The 23,392-nt window shown below is 41.1% G+C and overlaps 1 protein-coding gene across 3 annotated transcripts in view; it reads left to right on the top strand.

Annotated features, from left to right (window-relative positions):
• Positions 1 to 23,392, top strand: part of LOC138761738 (dynein regulatory complex protein 11-like) — a 320,096-nt gene that overhangs the window by 250,021 nt on the left and 46,683 nt on the right. For all 3 annotated transcript variants that reach the window (XM_069934395.1, XM_069934394.1, XM_069934396.1), the window contains exons 16-17: positions 13,651 to 13,737; positions 21,104 to 21,281. In XM_069934395.1, coding sequence (XP_069790496.1) covers positions 13,651 to 13,737; positions 21,104 to 21,281 — 265 coding nt within the window. The remainder of the gene's footprint in view (positions 1 to 13,650; positions 13,738 to 21,103; positions 21,282 to 23,392) is intronic.

The raw sequence follows: 23,392 nt of genomic DNA, 5'->3' as shown, positions 1-23,392 counted from the left end.
CTTCAGCACCATTTACAAAGAGAATTATTCTGGCATTCTGTATCTGCTGCGATTTTTCACTAATGAGTAATTTTCTAAGGTTGGTGACGATACTATGAACCTTTCCTGTGTTCTGTTCCTTCCTGCAGAAAGTAGTATTCAACCTTTAGAACTAATTTATACAAACCAGCTGTCTGACAGTTTCAGAGGGAGGACACTGATTATCTACTTTTGGGTATGATTTATCAGAAATTAATAAGCTAGAGATATAATTTAAAGAGTGGAGATTTGCTGCTGCAAGAATTGTCATTGTTGATCGTAATTTAATTTAGCCATTTGGATATTTATGTCTCCAGAAAATCAACGAGTAAAGCTTCAACCTAGTGCATGGAATAATTGAAAACAGGGGTGAACCATAGGTTCAACTGAAAGGCTGTAATGTATTTTGCAAGAAATATATTATGAATCTAAAACTGAGCATCAAGCTGGAACCGAACAGGATTACCTTGAACCAATAAAAGCAAGTTGTCTTGCAAGATCTAAAAGACCTGCAATTTTAAAAGCATTTTTTCAGAAGGGATTTGATTTTAAGTGATAGTTTTCAGCATGAATCATTTGTGAGAATCAGAATTGTACAAATTATTAGCTTGTGATTCAGAAGTGATACAGTTCAATTTGAAGATAATAACTGAACTGAGGCATTTTTGTTGTTTTCACCTCTTCCTTTCTTTCTGCTTGTGAAGTTATTTCTAACCACAAAACCTAAATTGTATATTCTGCACCTCCCCCAGCTACCGCTTTGTGCCTAGTCATCATTTATTGTCGCGAGCACTGGATAGATATCCCTTCATATTCATCTGTCTATGAGGAGCAGTGGTTTTCAACCTTTTTCTTTCCTTAAGTAATCTTTATGCCATAAGTGCTCTGTGATTAGTAAGGGATTTCTTAAGGTGGTATGTGAGTGGGAAGGGAAGATTGAGAATCGCTGCTCTACACCCATTTGTTACTGAAGTATTTTGCTTTAGAAAAAATTGTAATTGGCCCATTTCCTTTGGAGTTATGAAACCGTGCACATAACAAGTCAATTAGGTATGATTAAAGCAGTGGTTTTCAAACTTTTTCTTTCCACCCACATACCAGCTGAAGTAATCCTATGGCATAGGGAATACTTAAAAGTGGTATGTGAGTGGAAACAAAAAGGTTTGCTGATTTAGAAGTCTCTAAAGCGATACTACAGCATCTGCTTCTACCATCACTCGTGGCACCCACCACTCTCTGTGTAAAATAAGTGCCCTGCACATCTTCCTTAAAAATAGACCTCACTTTAAATGTATGTCCACTAATGAGTGACTTTTTTGTTATAGGGAAAAAATTCTGACTGTCCCCAATTCATAACTCTCATGATTTTATACACCTCTATCAGGTTACCCCTCAGCCTTCAACCTCTCCCCATAACCTATACCCTCTAAACCAAACAATATCCTTGTAAACCCCTTCTGTACCCTTTCAAAAGCCTCCACTTCCTTCCTATAATGGGGCCATCAGAATTGCACTCAATATTCCAAGTCCAGCCCAATCAAGATTTTACATAGCTTCATCATGACTTACATACTTTTATACTCAATGAAGCCAAACATACCATACATCTCTTTAACACTCTATCCAGTTAGATGGCCACTTTCAATGAGCTATGGGACTGGACTCTCTGATCCCATGCATAGTAATATTTTAACAAACCCTACAATACATTCCTGTGAGAGCGTATCTACTCTACGGATGGAACTAATGACCACATTAATGGGATTGTATTATAGACCTCCCAATAGTCTGGTGATTTCAGAGAGATAGCTGGCAGCTTCTGGAAACAAATTTGTGATAGTAGATGATTTTAATTTTCCACATATTGATGGGGACTTCCATGCTGTAAAAGGGCTGGATGGGGTAGAGTTTGTCAAATGTATTTCTCAATCAATATGTAGAGGTACCAACTAGAGAAAGTGCAATACTAGATCTTCTATTAGAGAATTAGAGAGATCAAATGTGTCAGGGGGTATTTTGGTTCCAGTGATCATAATGCAATTAGTTTCAAGACAATTATGGATAAGGAAAGGTTTTGGGTTGAGATTCTAAATTGGAGAAGAGCCAAATTTGAGGAAATGAGAAATGACCAAGTTAGTGTGGATTGCACAGGTTATTTTCTGGCAAGAGTGTGCTTTGTAACTGTGAGGCATTCAAAGATGAAATGTTGAGTGTACAGAGTTTGCATGTTCCTGTCAGAATTAAGATGATATTAACAGACATAGGGAACCTTAGTTGTTAAAGGTGCCATTTATTGTCATGTAATAATATAAAAATGTAATATACTCAATATATTTAAACTTTTCCTTGCCAGAAACACAGTCGCCATTAGCATTACCTAGCACCCCAATAGTAAGAGAGAGAGAAGCAAAAGAGTGTCTTTTCAGAAACACCGAGTGTCCTAGCATTCATCTCCAGTATTCCTGCAGCCTTGAGTTCAATCCACTGTCAACCCAAGCTCCAGATCCAAAGCCTCTGAGATGATCAGCAAACTTTCAGCACTTGAGGCCCTTTGAGAGCTTTTTCGCCCTCAGCGTCCTCTTGAATCCCGTTTCTGATATCTGGTTCCCATGAGCCAGTCTCCAACCCCCCCGCAGCCGCTGATCCCCTCACTGGTGCACTGCCGTGGTGACCTTCCTTTTGGGTCATCTCCCAGCCTTCTCCTTAACAGGGCAGATGGGGGTTTGATATTCCCCCATTTCTGGTGCCCTGTGCCAGTCCAGAGTGTGCAGCCCCTGGCGGTACACTGCCCAGCACAGGCACCGCCATCTTTGGCAGTGCTCTCCATGGTTGGAGGATGTTTTTAAAAAAACACAGTCGGCTCCTCTAACAGACTGTTTAAAGCCTGTACGGAGCCGTCAGTATCATGACCAGGTAGCAGGACCCTGTGGAGCGGTTTCGAGGAATATTGAGGATATGATCAAGAAGAAGAATGTATACAGCAGGTTTAGGCAACAAGGAACAAATGAGGTACTTGAGGAGAACAAAATATAAAAGAAAAAAAACAAGAAGCAATTAGCACAATGTATTTACGGTGCCAGTGATGGGGACTGGGCCAGAGTTTGAATCCTGTGCTGTCTGTAAGGAGTTTGTGCGTTCTTCCCGTGTCTGTGAGGGTTATTTCTGGGGGCTCCAGTTTCTCCCCACTATTCAAAACATACCAGGGGCTTAGGTTAAAGGGGTGTATTTTTTTAAAAAACAGAAATCAGGAAGGCTAAAAGAAGACATGAGATTGTTTTGGCTGGCAGGTGAGGAAAATCCCAAGGACTTCCATGATATATGAAGAGCAAAAGGATACCAAGGATCAAAATAAATCCTCTTGAAGATCTGAGTGGTCAGTTATATATGGAGCCAAAAGAGATTGGAGAGATCTTAAATTGTTTTTACATCTGTATTCACTCAGGAGATGGACACAGAGTCTATAGAATTGACAATTCAAACTGTTAAGTCATGGAATTTATTCAGATTAATTGGGAAGAGGTGCTTGCTGTCTTCAGGAAAATAAGGGTGGATAAAGGGGCTGACAAAATATTCCCTCAGACCTTGAGAGATGCTTGAAAAGAATTTGCAATGATATTTAAAATTTCCTTAGCTAATTTTGTTCCATTGTTTAAGAAAGGATCCAAGAATAATCCAGGAAATTATACGCGGTTGAGCTTGATGTCAGTAATGGGTAAATTACTGGAAGGTATTCTAAAACATCAGATATACAAGTATTTGAATAGACAAGAACTGATAGGGGATAGTCAGCATGACTTGGGATGATGATGTGATAAATTGGATCAGCAAGCAGATGAAACAAAGATTGGAAGTATTGTGGACAGTGAGAAAGGCTTTCAAAGCTTGCAGAGGGATCTGAGCCAGCTGGAAAAAGGGCTAAAATATAGAAGATGGAATTCAAGTGGCCATGTCTGAGGAGTTGCCCTTTGAGAGGACTAACCAAGGTAGAACATAAACGGTAAAGAGTAGAATACTGAGGAGGGCCGCAGAACAGGGATCCAGGAATCCACACATATCCTAAAAGTTGGTCCCAGGTAGACAGGGTCATAAAGAGAACTTTTGGCATGTTTGTCTTCATAATCAAAATATTGAGTATAGGAGTTGGGATGTTATGGTGAAGTTGTACAAGACATTGGTGAGGCCAAATTTGGAGTAGTGTGTGCAGTTTTGGACACCTAACTACAGGAAAAATATCAGTAAGATAGAAAGAGTAAAGAGATTTACAAGGGTGCTGCTGAGACTTGAAGAACTGAGTTACAGGGAAAGGTTAAACAGGTTAGGTCTTTATTCCCTCAAGCAAATAGATAGAGTAATGCAAGCAGGCTTTTTCCACTGAGGTTAGATGAGACAAGAACTGGTGGACAAGGGTTAAGGGTGAAAGGAGAAATATTTAAATGAAACATTAGGGGGAAACATCATGTAGAGTGGTGAGAATGTGGAACGAGCTGTCAGCTGAAGTGGTGAATGTAGGCTTGATTTTGATCGACATTAAAGAAAAATTTGGCTAGGTACGTCGACAGTAAGGATGCTGGTCATTGGGACAGCAAAATAATAGTTTGGTGCAGACTAGATGGGCTGAAAGGCCTCTTTCTGCACTATAAATTTCTGTGGTTTCATCGGAATGTTTACAAATACAGGAAATCAATAGACAGCATAACACCATATGCTCAAATACTTTGTTAATTTTAAGCAAGTACTACAATGTGGAATAGTTTCCAAAGGACCCAAAGACCCTTTAAGGATGGATGAAGCTACAGTCTCAGATAAAAACATGGAACAATATGGCCCTTCAGCCATATAGTGCTGACCTTTATAAACATACTCCGCATCAGTCTAATCTTTCTGAACTGCATAGAATATAACCTATTTTTATTACATCCATGTGCATATCTAGAAGTCTTTTAAATGTGGCTATTGTACCAGCCTCAACTTCCACCCCCAGCAAAACATTCCAGGCACCCACTACTCTCTGTAAAAAAAAAATACTTCTCAGTTTTCTCCTGAACTCTTCTCTACTTGCTTTAAACAAATGTTGTCTGCTATTTGCTGTTGTCAGCCTGGGAAAAGGTGCTGATTGTCTACTTTGTCTATGCCTTTCATAATTTTATATCGCTCCATTAAGTCACCTCTTATTCTTCAATGCTCAAAAAAGAAAGGCCACAGATCGCCATCTTTGCTTCATAAGATATGTTCTCTAATCCAGACAACATCCTGGTCATTCTCCTTTGCACTCTCTCTGAAGCTTCATTATAGGAAGATGAGGCGACCAGAACTAAACAGAATGCTCTAAGTCACAGCAGAGTTTAATAGAGCCTCAATATTACCTCATGCTCTTGAACTCAATCCCCCGAGAAATGAAGGCCAGCACACCATAGGCATTCTTAACCTCCCAATCAACATACGAGGGATCTACGAACCTGGGCCCCAAGATACCTACATTCTTCCATATGGTTAAGAATCCTGTCATTAACCACGTACTCCACTTTCAAGTTCAACCTTCCAAAATGAATCATACTTTTCTGGACTGAACTCCATCTGACACTTCTCTGCCCAACTCTGCATCCTGCCCATATCCAATTGTAACCCATGTCAATCTTCTACGTGATGCGTTACACCTCAAATCTTCATGTCATCTGGAAATTTACTGGCTCACTCTTCCACGTTTTCAAGTCGTAAAAATAATACACAGCAGCATTCCTAAATCAGATCCTTTCAGAACACGAGTTACTAATCTCCATAAAATATTATCCATCTACAACCACCTTTCATGGACAAGACAATTCCAAATCCACACAGTCAAGTTTCCATGGAACCTATGTCTCATGAATATCTGGATGTGCCTATCCTGGGGAACCGTAATAAACACCTTACTAAAATCATATACACTACATGTATTGCCCTATTTTCATCAGTTTCTTTTGTCATCTCCTCAAGAAATTCAATTAGATTCATGATGCACAACCTGCCCCTCATAAAGACCTGCTGTCTATCCCTGAGAAGACTATGAATCCACTGAAATAGTTTGCCCACCACTGACGAGAAACTCCCTGGTGGATAATCCCCAGGATTTTCTCTCTTATTTTTCTTGAACAAGTGGACTACATTTGCCATCCTCCAATAATCTGGCTGTGGCCAGGGAAGACACATTATTGCCAATGCCCCAGAAATTTCTCCCCTCGCTTCCTGTGGTCACCTGGGGTACATCCCATGAGGTCCTTAGAACTTACTATGACAGATTATTTTATATTGTGTATATCTATATATATATATATATATATATATATATATAGATATATATATATATCTATATATATATATACACGTTTTAAAGGAGATAAATTGTGTGCTTTTTTTAGTTAGGTTACACACTGATACAAACATTTCAAAACAGATCTCATTTAAAATGCAAGAGCTTGGATCAAGCCAGACAGTCCAGACTCTGAGTGCCTTTGTAAAAATTTTTTAAAATGCCTATAGAGACCTCAGAAGTAGGTGCTAATTGGACATGCTGTGGAGTAATCGATTATTGTTTTGGAAATCAACAGATGAATGGACTCAGAAGATTGGGTCCGGTGCCACAGTCTGTCTGAATGCAGTTTGCTGTTCTAAGAAGATCGTGTGGTTGTGCAAGCAGAGAGAATCAAACAGGTTTCTTTTCTCTAAGTGTGACAGAGAGAGAGAGAGAGAGAGAGAGAGAGAGTGTGCTGGTTTTCTGAAGTGTTTGAAACCTCATTTTGAAGACAGGTTGTGAGTTCTGAGTTCAGCCTATTCAAAGCCCTTGTGGTCCATACAAGACGAGATGGCTAGCTGTATAATGTTTCGCCTGAGATAAGGGAAGCAGAAAAGGAACTCTCTGGTGACCTGAAAGAAAGAGGTTATTATTTGGAAAACCCTGATGGGGCAAGTTTCTTTGGCAAGACACTGAAATGGCTGATCAGAAGGAATTAGTTTGTGTGTGTCCAACGAGCAATAAATCTCTCCCTGAAAACCAACAAGAACCTTCCTGAGCGATAACCATTTATCTTTCAAGGACCAAAGCCTGGAGAAGATTCATAAATGTTAAATTCTGTGCATAGTATAAGAATTGCCTGATACCAGGGAACTTGGAGGAGTGAGAAGTGAGATTGGAATGCGGATCAAATAACTTTTCTGAACTTATACACACATTACATACACGTGCACTTAGAATTAGAAGGGTGTTAAGTTAATAGTAATAAGTTAAAGTTTGATCCTGCTTTTATGTTTAAAGAAAATTAAAAGTAACTTTTGTTTAAGTAACCAATTGTTGCTGGGTTTTGGAGTGCTCTGGGCCCTCACACTTACCGACCTAAATATTTTTCAGAACTTGAGTTCTTAACCTTGATTTGCTGTGGCATATTTGCTTGGCCTATCCTGACTTCACATTCACTCAAGTCCTTCTCCCTGGTGTACACTGAAGAAAGGTATTCATTAAGAACCTCCCCCACATCCTCCACCTCCAGGCACATCCCCACTTTATCCCTAAGTGGTCCTACCCTCACTCCAGTCATATTTCTGTTCTTCACATACATGTGGAATGCATGGAGGGTTTACTTAATCCTACTTACCACAGCCTTCTTGGACTCCTTCTGGCTCTCCTAATTCCTTTTTTCAGTTCCTTTCTGACTGATTTATAATTCTCATGAGCCTTTCCTGATTATTTTCTTCCTAAACCTTCTTCCTTTTGACTGGCTGTTCCACCTATCTGGTCAACCATGATTTCTTCATCCTCCTATCCATTCCCTTTCTCAGTGGGTCAAACTTGTCTAGAACCCCAGGAAAGTGGTCCCTGAATATTCCGACTGGGCAGCAAGTTTGGCCTAGCATTAGTGCAATGCTGTTACAGCACCAACAACAGGGGTTCAAATATAGCACCATCTGTAAGGAATTTGTATGTTCTCCCCATGTCTGTGTGGGTTTCCTCCGGGTGCTCCAGATTCCTTCCACCCATCAAAACGTAGCAGGGCTGTAGATTAAATGGGTGTAATTGGGTGGCACGGGCTCTTGGGCCAAAAGGGCCTGTTATCGTGCTTGTATGTCTACATTTAAAATTTTAATTTAAATTTTAAAATTTAATATCTCCTGGAGAACATCTGTTCCCAATGTATTCTTCTGTCATGGTCACATACTTATCTATATCGAGAGAAGTGCCAGTCACCGCTGATGATGTAACCAAAACAATGAACAGGAGTAATAGCAGACATGTGCGGGTGTGTTAAGCATCAGTCTACATGTGATGAATCTCAAATGAAGGAGGAGGAGAGTGAAAATGTCAGGATCACCCGTGTGGCGGTGAGCCAATGAGGTTTAGCTGGTAATGGTTTGAGAGTTGAAGAATGCAATGTTGTGTCTGAAGAGAATAAAGAAAGTTGACTCCATTGTGTGCTGTAAGAAATAAATGAGTGTATTCTTTAATCAGAATCAGAATTTATTGTCATGAACAAGTCATGAAATTCGGTGTTTTGCCATCATAGTGAAATCATTCATATTATAACCATCTTACAACATTATTATTAAAAAAATAGTGCACAAAAAGTTTGGCAGTGTCTTTGGTTCATTGATAATTCAGGAATCTGATGGCAGCGGGGAAGAAGCTGTCCTTGTACTGTTGAGTGCTCGTCTTTAGGCTCCTGTAATCTTTTTTCCAATGGTAGCAAAATGAAGAGTGCATGGCCTGGGTGGTGGGGGTCCTTGAGAATAGAGGCTGCTTTTTTAAGACAATGCCTCATGTAGATGTCCTCAATGGAGTGAAGTCTGGTGGCTGTGATGTAGTGTGGGCTTGTATGTATTACTCTGGACCATCTTAAAATCACAAAATCGGAATTTGACCACATGCAAGAGTTGGGTATATTCCACAGATCTGATGGCTTCTGGGCTTCACCGTTGCATATGGTCCTGAAAAAATCTCTTGGGGATTGGCGTCCTTGTGGTAATTATCATGTCCTAAACAATTCTACAATGCCTGACCGATACAGCATTCCTAATTTACAAGACGTCTCAGCAAACCTCCACACGGAACATGTATTTGTGAAATATAGATCTAGTATATGCTTACTATCAGATTCCACATGAACCTTCTGATGTCGCAAAGGCAGCACTAATTACCCCATTCGGTACATTTGAGTTTCTGTGAATGCCATTCAGTGTACGGAATGCAGCTCAGACATTCCAGCGGTTTATGGCCCATATATTTGCTGGCCTTTCTTTGCAGACGATGCCGCTTCAGTTGCCCATTCAGAGCCAGCTCTTCAGCGCTTGACGTCCTGCTTTGCGGAAACTGCCAAAATGTTTGGCCTGGAAGTCAGCCTGAAGAAAACTGAGGTCCTCCATCAGCCAGCACCCCACCATTACTACCAGCCCCCCCACATCTCCATCGGGCACACAAAACTCAAATCGGTCAACCAGTTTACCTATCTCGGCTGCACCATTTCATCAGATGCAAGGATCGACAATGAGATAGACAACAGACTCGCCAAGGCAAATAGCGCCTTTGGAAGACTACACAAAAGAGTCTGGAAAAACAACCAACTGAAAAACCTCACAAAGATAAGCGTATACAGAGCCGTTGTCATACCCACACTCCTGTTCGGCTCCGAATCATGGGTCCTCTACCGGCATCACCTACGGCTCCTAGAACGCTTCCACCAGCGTTGTCTCCGCTCCATCCTCAACATCCATTGGAGTGCTTTCATCCCTAACGTCGAAGTACTCGAGATGGCAGAGGTCGACAGCATCGAGTCCACGCTGCTGAAGATCCAGCTGCGCTGGATGGGTCACATCTCCAGAATGGAGGACCATCACCTTCCCAAGATCGTGTTATATGGCGAGCTCTCCACTGGCCACCGTGACAGAGGTGCACCAAGGAAAAGGTACAAGGACTGCCTAAAGAAATCTCTTGGTGCCTGCCACATTGACCACCGCCAGTGGGCTGATATCGCCTCAAACCGTGCATCTTGGCGCCTCACAGTTTGGCGGGCAGCAACCTCCTTTGAAGAAGACCGCAGAGCCCACCTCACTGACAAAAGGCAAAGGAGGAAAAACCCAACACCCAATCCCAACCAACCAATTTTCCCCTGCAGCCGCTGCAACCGTGTCTGCCTGTCCCGCATCGGACTTGTCAGCCACAAACGAGCCTGCAGCTGACGTGGACTTTTACCCCCTCCATAAATCTTCGTCCGCGAAGCCAAGCCAAAGAAGAAGATTTGCTGGCCTCAATTTTAGTTTGTTTACATCGATGATAATCTTGTCACAAGTGTGGATAAAGCATCACCTTATCTCATTATTTCAGAGGCTTAATGATTTTGGCATTGTGATCAATCCCAGTAAATGTGTGCTTAGCCCTGCTGATCCTATATTTTTGGGACATAGAGTTACACAATGTTGTACTTTGCCCGACAAATCGAAAGTATGGGAGATTTGAGGATTTCCTACACTTTAATGTTTGGGAAGTTGCAGGACTTCTTAGGCTTGATGATTTTTTAAAGTAATTTTCTCTCGAATGCTGCAGTATCTCTTACTGCAGCAACTAAAAGGATCCAATAAGTCCATTCCCAAAAGGCTATTAACTGGGAGATGATTCATGCGTGGTTTCAATGATGTAAAGACTGCACTTGTGAATGCCACTATGCTTGTACATCAAAAGCCCAACACCTTGCTCTCTCTTACCACAGATATGCCAAATGATTTACAACACTGTACTGGTGTGTTCCTTTGGCATGATGCTGTTCAAAAACAACTTCAAGCCCATTTGCGATGGTACTTTTCAGATCTTTCAATGACACCCAAAGACTTTTGTGATCAACAGGAATGGAAAACCTGATGCGGTTTCCATTGACAGGTTGAAGATGGTCCATGTTCTGCATTGGTGCCAGAGTTGGAGGACTAGTCTCATCCTTACCAGTCAGATCATGCATTGCCTGTCTTACAATGTCGTATGTGGCCAGGCCAAACTGTCACCCCTCAAGTCAAGACCATGACGTAGCAGGACAGTTCCAATCCTCGCATGGCTTGGAGGCTGAGGAGGAGTGCTGTCGCAGTCATATACTTACCTGTGTCAGGACTGTTGTCAGTCGCCGGAGCGACGTGCAGGAGTAATGTCATGTTAAGGTGATGGATCCCGGACATAGGAGGAAGAGAGTGAGAGTGTCAGGATCACCTGTGTGGCGGTAAATCAATGAGGTCAGAAGGATTTGGCTGGGTGGTGTTGGGGAGTTGAAGAATGCAATATTGTGTCTGAAGAGAAAGAAAGTCGACTCTATTGTGTGCTGTAAGTGAGGGATTGTAAACTGGGGTAAATCAGTGCCATTACACTTCCAAGCACCTGGCTAGTATCATTGTAATTAGCTCTTCCCTAATTAAACATTCTGATTTCTGTCCATAGGTCAAAGAGTTGTCATACTGTCTCCAAAATTGTCACCCTCTGAGAGGTCTGTCACCTGAGCAGGTTCGTCACCCAGTACTAAATCCAGTATGGTCTCTCCTCTAATTGGCTTGCCCACATACTGTGTCAGGAATCCTTCTTCGACACACATGACAAACTCTGGCCCATCTAAACCATTTGGAGGTGCCAGTCTATATCAGGGAAGTTGAAGTCTCCCGTAATAACTCTGAAGTACAAGCTTATCTAAAATTATTAAACAGCAGCTTACAGTATACTCTGCAGTTGCTAACTGGCAAGGCAAATGCAATTTAAACAAAAGATGCCTTCATATATCTGATGTATTATGTAGGCTTATAGGCCCATCGGGAAATTTCGGTTCATATGGATACGAATGGACGTTTTTGCAAAAGTACTTAAAATTGCACCAGATAGATTATCAAAAGAGGGATGTGTTCTGAAAAATCACCCATGTCCCAGCCAAAGTTTTCAAAGTTATGGGATGTCATGAAATCCCTATTCCTTCAGTCAACTGGGCAGGTGTTTGTGCCTCTCCAGCTGCACCAGAGGGCAATTGTACAGCTACAAATTCCCTACCAAGGGACGAGAAGGTTCCCCGGAGACTTTGGTCCTTTCTGAGTTATTTGACTGTCATGACTTCAACTTGAGCATTGAGTCTCTGGAAAAAAAAAATCACATTTCTGCAGCACGAACACCATCCTATTAGACCCCAGAGCTTTCTCTCTCCTGCTTAAGATCATGTCACTGATTGGCCTGAGTGATTGTGTTGGCCTAATGCAGGAAAGGAATGATGATGTGGTGTTGCCATGCATTCGGATTGTGAGGAAGTGCAGTGATGAGAAAGGGAGGAACTGAGGAAGGGAGCTGGGTTAAAAATGGAGCATTTGGTGGTTTTGGATAGGGTATTAAGTGGCATGCTCTATATTATACTTGCTTTTCTTACCAGAGGTGTCTTAGTGACTACTGGTTCCACAGCTCCAGCTGTTGGCTCTTTGGTGAATGAGGGATGCCTGTGCATGCCATCAATCTCTGGCAGCCTGGAGTCCCATACATGTTGAGGGTGGGTAGTACATGAGACATCAGAATCATTGCAAATTCATGTTGGGTCAGCTAACTGAAAAAGTTCCTTAGTAAGTGGGTACATTTCCTCCAATTCTTCTCAGAAGAATAGGAGGAAACATTTAAGTTTCCCTTGGCTCCCTCCTCACAAAAGAATGCGCCTTGAAATAACTTAAAATAAATGCATCTGGCAGTCACGGACCACAATCTTGCACTGAGAGCTGACGCAGGGTCTGAACGACAAATGTCATCTCGTCTCACCAAACATATACTTCAACTCACTAAGAAAATTCTACTGCATCCGCACGATCTGAAAAGCTCGGGATCATGACTTGACGTAGCTGGCAACCAATCTTGTTCCTTCAATTCTGATGGTCTCGAGTCAGAGTTTCAAGGAATTTTCACAATATTCACAAATTTCTCACCCCTGCGATAACTCTTTTTCAAAATATTCCTCAATCTTTTCGGATTTTTGACGGCACACAGTGGAGTTCTCATTTTGTCTGTGATAGCAATAATCATTTAACTGATGAAGTGTTTGTCTCAGCAGCCTGGTTTCTCCCTTCCAATCACAGCAATACTGCCCATTGTAATGTCTCACAACACCCAAGGATCCATTGCCTGCTGGGCAATGCTTACTCAGTGCAGTATACTTCACCATACTAAGGCACCTCTCCTTCTGGGTAATACCTGCACACTAAACTTTCTACTAACAGCCAGCTACAAAGCACATCCAGTCATAGTAGATTTGGTTGATAAAGAATTTTCAAGGATAGAGGAAAAGTTTTAAAATGGACCTGAGGGGTAACATTTTCACACAAGATCTTGCATGTATGGAACAAGCTTCCAGCAGGTGGGAGACAATGACAATATTTATATTTAGACAGGCACATGGATAGGAAAGGTTGAGAGGGATATGAGCCAAAGGTAGGTAAATGGGACCTGCTCAGCATGTCAGCATGGACAAGGTGAGCTAAAAGTCCATACAGTATGTAGCTTGATGACTCCAAGTGAGTCATTAGCTGCACCTGACCTTCATGTACAGTCTCATGTGTGAGAATGTCGACATTGAAAACAATAATTAATATTAATTCTTCTGGTGATGGTTTTTTATCCAGGTTGCCTGCCTGCTGCAGCCTTCAGTTGTGTGGATTGATAATGCTGAGAAAACATTCTACAAGAAGGTTCCACAGTCAGAGAAGAAGGTATGTACAGAGCTTTACTTTAGGATTTGGCCACAGAAAATCAAGTGGTTCAACAGCTGATTTTAATCCTTTGAAGACCTTGAGTTGCATCATCAAAATAAAACAGGTGACAGTATCTGCTTCTCTTTGGACTACTTATATAACAATTACAGCATGGAAACAGTCCATTATGGCCCTTCTAGTCCATACCAAAACTCTTACACTCTCCTAGTCCCACTGACCTGCATTCTATCCATAACCCTCCATACCCTTTCCATTCATATAGCTATCCATTTTTTTCTTAAAAGATAATATTGTACCTGCCTCTACTACTCCCTCTGGAAGCTCGTTCCACACAGACTCTACTCTCTAACTAAACAAATTCCCTCTTGTGCCCTCTAAACTTTTGCCCCCTAACTCTCAGCTCATATCCTCTAGTTTGAATCTCCCCTATCCTCAATGGAAAGCGTCTACCACATCTACTCCATCTATCCTCCTCAAAATTTTTAAAACCTCTATCAAATCCCCCCTCAGCCTTCTAAGCTCCAAGGAAAAAAGACCTAACATGTTTAACCTTTCTCTATAATTTAAGTGCTGAAACCCAGGTTTCATTCTGGTGAATCTTCTCTGTACTCTCTCTACTTTATTCATATCCTTCCTATAATTTGGTGACCAGAACTGAACACAATTTAGACTCACCAATGCCTTGTACAATATTAACATTACCTCCCAACTCTTATACTCTGTGTTCTGATTTATAAAGGCTAGAATTCCAAAAGCCTTCTTCACTATTCTATCCACCTGAGATTTCACCTTCAAGAATCTTCATACCATTATTCCTAGATTTCTCTGTTCAATTGCATTCTTTAACACCCTACCATTCATCATATATGTCCTATTTTGATTAGTCCTACCAAAATGTAGCACCTCACATTTGTCAGGATTAAATGCCATTTGCCAACTTCTGCCCAATACTTCTAATTTGCCCAAATCTCTCTGCAAGCTTTGAAAACCTTCTTCATTGTCCACAACGCCTCCTATCTTAGTATCATCTGCATACTTATATCTAATACTTATACATTAGATCATTAATGTATATACAAACACAACAGACCCAGTACAGATCCTTGAGGCACACCACTAGTCACTGGCCTCCAACCTGACAAACAGTTATCCACCACCGCTCTCTGACAACTCCCATCCAGCCACTGTTGAATCCATTTTACTACTTCCATATTCACACCTAACAATTGAACCTTCCGAACTAACCTTCCGTGTGGGACCTTGTCAAAGGCCTTACTGAAGTCCATATAAGACAACATCCACCGTCTTACCCTTGTCAATTTTCCTGGTAACTTCTTCAAAAGATTCAATTAGATTCCTTCCACGCGCAAATCCATGTTGACTTTTCCCAATTATACCATGTCTATCCAGATAATTTTATATAACATCTCTAAGAACATTTTCCATTAGTTTTCCCACCAAAGTAAAGTCACTCTCCACCTCAAAAATAAACCCCTCCTCCAAATATTCATAGGCATAAGGTGGCCTTATATAAATCTATGTGAAATAATATGTTGCTTTATTTCAATTTAACAAAATGAAATTCTAAGATTTTTTTTATTGGAGTTCAAAATCATTAGAATTTTCTTTTGCAACAATTGGAATTTGACAATCCAAAGGAGACCATCAAATTTGATCTTTCTGCTGGATCACTTTGGTGCTGTTTACTGACAGGACAAACCTACATGTCAACCAATGATTCCACAGGGCCAGCTGGCTTTTTGAGAGTTGCTCTCAGTCACATTCAGTGTGCAATTTACTAATACAGATGATGTACAGGGTCAGGCCCTTTGACCATGGATGCCTGCACCAAACATGATGCCGAATTAAACTATTGTAGCGACTTGCAGCCGTCGCTGCAGGCCAACACAGAAGACGTCGTTTGAACACGGCAATCGAGCAGGCTGCACGAGGTGTCAGCAGCCCATTCCCACAGGCTGCTACAGCCAATCTCCGGTGACGGATCACAAAAGGACCAATTGGCTCCCAGGGAGGCACAAATCACCCCCATTGAGGACGCTGCAGCAAAATGGGTTGATCCCACCAAGGGGCATGGGTTACGCCCATCAGTCACATAGCAGCCGGGATTTGCCTGATCACATAAAAGAGAACAGCCAGTTCATTAAAATCAGTGACAACTTCACTCCTTGTTGTGTGTGTCTTATTTCTGAGCTAGAACCTCGAGACATCCCACAGGGGTGACCCCGACTGGTCCAAATGGCGTTTTTGGACCCAACGCTGGATATCGAGATGGAAGACCAACCTTTAATTAACCCAATCTCCCTGAAACTGCCGAGCTTCTGGATGTTGCAGCCACGGGTGAGGTTCCAGCAAGCTGAGGCATACTTTGCTATTCACTGGATCTCTGCCAATGGTACACACTGCTATCACATAGTAAGGGCCCTCAACAAGGACACCACAGCTTGCCCCAGAACAAGGGAAATATGTGGCCATCAAGGAGGTACTAACCCACACTTTTGAGCTCTCAAAGCACAAGCACACGGCCCGACTGTTGCATATGGACAGTTTGGGGGACAGGGCCCCTTCCACCCTCATGAGAGAAGTGCTCATTCTCAACGATGGCGACACCTCTTGCCCACTGTTTCAGCAGATCTTTCTGGAGTGGCTACCTGAAGGCATCCAGCTGCTCATCACAGAAGAGGATTTCGAAGACCCCAGAAAAGTTGCTGCCCAAGTGACAAAGAGAGACACCTGTGCTATGCTGGAATAGGTGACAACGCCTCGACAAAAGCGACCAGCTAAGAAGCCAATTAACTGGTTGACACTGAGCCTGAGGTCAGTGTCCTTCCTACCCCTCCGCCTCCCACAGCCGAAGGATGGGCCGAGAACTAAGGGCTGCCGATAACTCAAACATACACACCTTCAGCACCCACACCATCCTCCTTTGTTTCGCCAACTGCCATTTTACCTCAAGGTTCACTTTGGCATCCATTTGACAGCCACTCCGGGGGCCATTTTCCTCCGAGCCAACTCTCTACTGGTGGACATTAAGGGATGGAGGCTGGTACACTCAAAGACTTTCCAGTCCCTTTCACTCAGTGACACTAGACTCACGACCCCACACCTATTTTCTGTGACTGGCTGCTGACAATGTGTTTGCACGCATTATTGCAGAGTTTCCTTCCATTACATTGCCACGTTTCTCCTCTGCAACACCCAAACATGGGGTGTGGCACCAGATCCTTACTCAGGGATCTCCCCTCCACGCCAGGGCACGCTGCCTGCCACCTGCGAAGCTTAACCTGGCAAAGGAAGAATTCTGTAAAATGGAAGAGCTTGGCATTATACAACAATCTGACACTCCATGGGTCTCACTGTTCCACATGTTTCCCAAAGCATCAGGAGGGTGGAGACTAACGACACTTCAATTATGCCACCATGTCCAACAGGTATCCGGTCCCCCACATACAAGATTTCACTGCTAACCTTCAGGGTGCCCGGATATTCTCAAAAGTTGTCAACCCAGGGCTATCATCAAATCCTGGTCCACCCGGATGATATCTCCAAGACTGCCATATCACCCACTTTGGACTTTTTGAGTTCCTCCGAAAGCCGAAAGCACAGTAAAGAACAAGAAAAAAAAAGTAAAATCAGACTGTTCAGGAAAGCAGTTTATATTGCAAGGATAGGCATACTTTAGAAAGATGTTCACGATTGGACAAAAAGTCAAATGATGAGAAATTAACCTTTGTAAAGAAGAATGGAATATGTTTTGGTTGCTTATGTAAAGGACACATCAGAAAAACTTGTAATCAGCGACTCAGTTGTGATATATGCAGTTTAAAATATCCCAAGTTACTGCATACTCAGCGAAGTAAAGTTGAGAAGGAAGTCAAACAATCTGAATCCAAGATTAAAGACACAGTCAGAGAGGATGCTTCAGCTTTGGTACAGACAAACAGTCTTACTGGGGCCAGTGACAAAGCCTTCATGATAGTTCCTGTGCAGGTTAAGGCTAAAAAGGGGAGCTTCACACTGAAGACCTATGCATTTCTTGATTCAGGAGGTACCACATTATTTTGTACTGTTGAATTAATAAATAAACCTAATCTTCATGGAAAAAGATCACAAATCTTGATGAAGACAATGAACGATGAAAGGACAGGCTTAGAGATTGTTGGATTGAATAGCAATGAATTTTGCAATCTTCCAAGTGTATATACTCAGAAGATTATGCCTGTGAATAAGGAGAATATTCCCTATCAAGATGATATCAAACAGTGGGATCATCTAAAAGACGTTTGTTTAATTGGATTAGATGTACCAAAAGCTCTTGAACCTCTAGAAGTAATAAGGAGATGTTGAACGTGAATGTCAACAGAATTTCAGTTGTGAAATTTAATGATCTGTGGGAACAACAGTTTAAAATTGATTTTCCTGAATGTCTCATAGATATTCAAGAACCTTCAAAGGAGGATAAGCAGTTTCTGGATTTAGTTTCAAATTCTATTAAACATGTTGATGGTCATTACCTTTGAAGAAAAGGGAAATTTGTATGCCAAATAATAAAATAATTGCAGAACTGCGTGTGCTGAATTTAAAAAGATAATACAAGAGAAATTCTTCCTTTCATTTGGAATATACCAATGTAATGTTGGACATGATAATCAAGGGTTGTGTAGAAAAGGTATCAGAAGATATCTTGGAACATAAAGATGGTAAAAAAAGGTATTTACCATCATACATCAACAAAAGGAGAAACTACATATAGTATTTGATTGTGGAGCATCATTTCAAGGTGTTTCATTGAATTCCCAACTTTTACAAAGGTCCAAACTTAACCAGTACTTTAATAGGTATTCTGATAAGATTTTGTAAAGAGCCTATTGTAATTGCAGCAGATATTGAAGCAATGAAAGTACCATCAGAAGATCATGATTTTTTATGATTGTTATGGTGGCCTAATGGCGATTACAGTAAAGATATGATTGCATACAGAATGACAAATCCTCTATTTGGAGCAACTTTGCCACCAAGTTGTGCAAATTTTGCTCTCAGGAAATGTGCTGAAGATAATCAAGAGCAATTTCGTTCTCAAACTATAAACATCATCAGAAATAATTTCTATCTTGATGATTGTCTTATTTCAGTGGTTTCAGAAAAAAAAGCAATAGATCTTTATCATGAGTTAAAGGAGATCTGTAATAAAGGGGCTTTCTTCCTTACAAAATGGATTAGCAACAGTCGAGATGTGTTGGCTGTTATTCCTGAGGCAGAAAGAGCAAAGGAGATAAAACATCTTGACTTGGATTGTGACATTCTACCTGTCGAAAGAATTCTCAGGGTGCAGGGTTCAATCTGATGTTTTCAAATTCAAAATTGTTTTGAAAGAATGACCTTTGACAATATACGATCCTTTGGGAATATTGGCACCAATAGTATTAATAGCTAAGACAATTCTGCAAGAATTGTGCATAAGAACATTTGGACGGGATGAAACTATATCAGAATCCATCGCACAAGATTGGATAAATTGGATTGAGCGTCTTAAACTGTTAGAAAATTTTGAAGTCAACATATGTTTTAAACGTACAGGCTTTGGAATTGCCACATTTGCTCAGTTACACCACTTTGCTGACGCAAGCGAAGGTGGTTTTGGTCCTGTCGTTTATTTAGTACTGAGAAATAACCAAGAGTGAGAATGTTGTGGATTTGTATGGAAGCCAGAGTGGCTCCATTAAAGCCAGTCACCATATCTCATTTGGAATTGACTGCCGCTACTATGCCGAGCAAAATAGACACGGTGTTAAGAAGAGAATTACAGATGGAGTTAGCTGACTCCATGTTTTGGACTGATAGTACATCAGTGCTTAAATACGTTAATAACAAAACCACAAGTCCAATTTCTTGCAGATTTATTTTGTAAAAGATGGATTAAATAATATCTTTAGTTAAAACAAGAATGACAAAAATAGTCTAAAGCTAAACACAATTTCTATGTGGAGATATTGCCATGATCATGGACAATTTTTCACCAAGAAATTCTTGTTTGCTGGGGAAAATTGTGGATACAGTTCCAGACAAGAAAGGTTTTGTTCAGCAAGTGCAGATTTGAACCAAGACTGGTTATTTAAATAGACATATTACTAAAATCTGTCTTTGACAGGAAGCTGAAAGTTTTTGATTTCTAATCTTATACTTACTATATTTACTTTTAGAATCTGTAATACTAATTATTATATATTATCCTTTAATGTCTATTATTTTGGCAGATGTTAGTTATGGACATATCCCATCATATTGAAATAGGATGAATAATGAGACCGTGCCTCAGATTTCAGCCAGAGAAGAGCAAAAACATTTATTGATGAGCTGTCAGGCTTGAAATAGACAAATAACAGGTGACCTGGGTTCATGACATCTGGAGTACATTGAGTAGGCCAGGGCTTCTCCATAGACCTATGGATGCTACTGAGTCACTATGCCTCGTGGCTGTCGTGGCTAGTTGCCAGTAGATAGGAGCCTTTTGTGTCTAACTATCATGAGTTTGGAGCTATTAGTGCTGATTCTGCCTGCATTCCCCCAGTGTACTGCTACGTTATAATAATTAGGGGCCGGAACGTAAAGGTTAAAACCTTGTGTTTTTAATCCCTAGTTAATTTTGTGCTTGTCTCTTTAAGAGAACTATTGTTTGTAGCGTTACAATAATGAGTGATCTAATATGTTGCTCTTTATTTTCTACAAGATGTGAAGGAAGCGTGAGCACGAGAAATTTTCTTTGAATTTGTGTATCTCTTTAAGATTTTGTACCTTTATATACATTTTATATCTCTTTTGTATCGCTTTCATACTTTGTTATTCATGCTATGCAAAATGTTTATCAATGAATTAAAATGACAAAGTAACAGCCACAGAGTTTGATTTGTTGGATTAAAGAGATCTAAATTTGTGATATCATAGCTCACGCTTTGGAAGATGATACTTTGAAATTAGGATATATTAGAAGAAAGAAAGTGTCATCTGTAATGCTGGAACCTGTACACAGGAGACTGCAGACGCTGGAACCTGTACACAGGAGACTGCAGACGCTGGAACCCGTACACAGGAGACTGCAGATGCTGGAATCTGTTGCAAGGGTTTTGGCTCAAAACATTAACCATTTATTTTTTCTCCCACTAATTCTGCTTGGCCCACTGAGTTCCTTCTTCCTCCAACAGATTGAACTCCACTTCAGATTTCAGCATTTGCTGTCTCCTGTGTGTCTCTCATCCTGAGAACCCCTTAGAAACAAAATATTGTGAAAGATTCAGTTGTTCAAAGTGAAGTTATAGCATAATGTTTTTCCTTGTATCATCTTAAACAGTTGAATCCAAAAAGATTAAAGAAATCTTTCCCAAGTATACTCAAATCCATGAAAGCAGAAGATCGTGTTCTTATTATTGGCACAACTCAACGGCCCTTTGAAGCAGAGTTGAAGTCTTTTTGCAGAACTTTCCAGAAAATTGTGCTCATTCCACGACCAGACTACACAGCTCGATTTGGTAAGTATGGAGTCAAGATTTTCCCTGCTCAAGATCTTCATAGGAACACCTATAGGGATATCTCCACATTTTTACAGTGGGAAAGAAATGAGAATTATATCAATCATATTTTTCAAAATATCTCTGTTCACATTTACTTTTAGTGCCACAGACCCCATGCTAGAAAAAGGACTAATATTAAACTAGGCCTGTTGCACTAAAAATTCAATACATCTCAAAGAAAGGTCTCAGTTCATTCAAAATAATTTCTACATCAGTGCTGCAGGGTGATAAATAAAGAGTGAAGTGTGGAGATACAGTGAAAGCTTCTCCTGTAAATACACTAGTGACAGACCATTCTCCTTTTACTCAATAAGGCTCCAAAAAAATCAAAATCAGGAGATTCTTTGGCTTGGCTTCGCGGACGAAGATTTATGGAGGGGTAATGTCCACGTCAGCTGAAGGCTCGTTTGTGGCTGACAAGTCCGATGCGGGACAGGCAGACACGGATGCAGCGTTTGCAGGGGAAAATTGGTTGGTTGTGGTTGGGTGTTGGGTTTTTCCTCCTTTGTCTTTTGTCAATGAGGTGGGCTCTGCGGTCTTCTTCAAAGGAGGTTGCTGCCCGCCGAACTGTGAGGCGCCAAGATGTACGGTTTGAGGCGATATCAGCCCACTGGTGGTGGTCAATGTGGCAGGCACCAAGATATTTCTTTAAGCAGTCCTTGTACCTCTTCTTTGGTGCACCTCTGTCACGGTGGCCAGTGGAGCTCACCATAGAACACGATCTTGGGAAGGCGATGGACCTCCATTCTGGAGACGTGACCTGCCCAGCGCAGTTGGATATTCAGCAGCATGGATTCGATGCTGTCGGCCTCTGCCATCTCGAGTACTTCGATGTTAGGGATGAAGTCGCTCCAATGAATGTTGAGGATGGAGCGGAGACAACACTGGTGGAAGCGTTCTAGGAGCCGTAGGTGATGCGGTAGAGGACCCATGATTCGGAGCCGAACAGGAGTGTGGGTATGACAACGGCTCTGTATACGTTAATCTTTGTGAGGTTTTTCAGTTGGTTGTTTTTCCAGACTCTTTTGTGTAGTCTTCCAAAGGCGCTATTTGCCTTGGCGAGTCTGTTGTCTATCTAAAATTTGTGGTCAATCTTGATCCTTTCTTTGTTTTCTAAATCAATTTCAAAACAGTTTATGACTTAAATCAAGGTTTTAAATAAGTAATTTTCTGCTTTGAAAGATTAAATGAAGGGTATTACCTTGTTAAGCTTTGTTTCTGCTCTTGATTTAAAGCTTCCAGAATGAACAAATTTAATTTTGAGATACAGCATGGGGACAGGCCTTTCTGTCCCACAAGCCATTCTAGAATATTATGGCACCATCTGCTAAGTGCAGTTTGCCTCTTATCAGGGCAAGTATTTCACTCATAAAGCACTTCTCCAACCCTAACAAATATTTGATCAATCGTCAATCTTTAAAATCAATTGTTTCTTCTGTAGGAACAGATCAGTTAAAAGGCTCAAACAGAATGAGATAAAAAGTATTTTTGGGAAATGGCTTGCACTCGCTGCATCCCTCCACTTGATCCATATTTACCCAGAGCAGATCTTCTTATCCCTGAAGCTTCTCCAGTGTGATTAGAAATGATTGAACAGTGAACAGGTGTTAGACCATAAATACCAAGATCTGCCTCTGATACTCTTTGACAACTGGGTTCAGTCACACCCCCTGGACAAGCTTGTTAAAAGCAGAAAATAATTTGAAAATTGGTGAACAGACCTGAATATCTGTGACTGTGAACCTTGGTTCTTTGCACGAAGGTTCATTAGAATCTCCAGCATTATTTTTGGGAAGTGAAACATTTGCCAATAGGGAATAACTAAAGGAATTTAAAACATTTCAGTGAATTCAATTAATTTAAAATATATAAATACTTGAAAGGAAGTTGTTTCACCTTTTCCAGTTAATAATATCTTTCCTATCTGTGGGTGAGGAGAACTGTTTCGTCTCATCAACTTTTGAATGGATGTCCTGCTCCTGTACTCAAAGCCCTGACTGATGAAGGCAAGCATTCCAAATGCTCCTTATCACTTTCAAGGAACTATGTATCTGAACACTGAAGTCACT

The sequence above is a fragment of the Narcine bancroftii genome, chromosome 4 (genome assembly GCF_036971445.1).
Source record: "Narcine bancroftii isolate sNarBan1 chromosome 4, sNarBan1.hap1, whole genome shotgun sequence".
NCBI classification, from domain to species: Eukaryota; Metazoa; Chordata; class Chondrichthyes; order Torpediniformes; family Narcinidae; genus Narcine; species Narcine bancroftii.
This window is presented reverse-complemented; position numbering and strand designations above follow the sequence as displayed.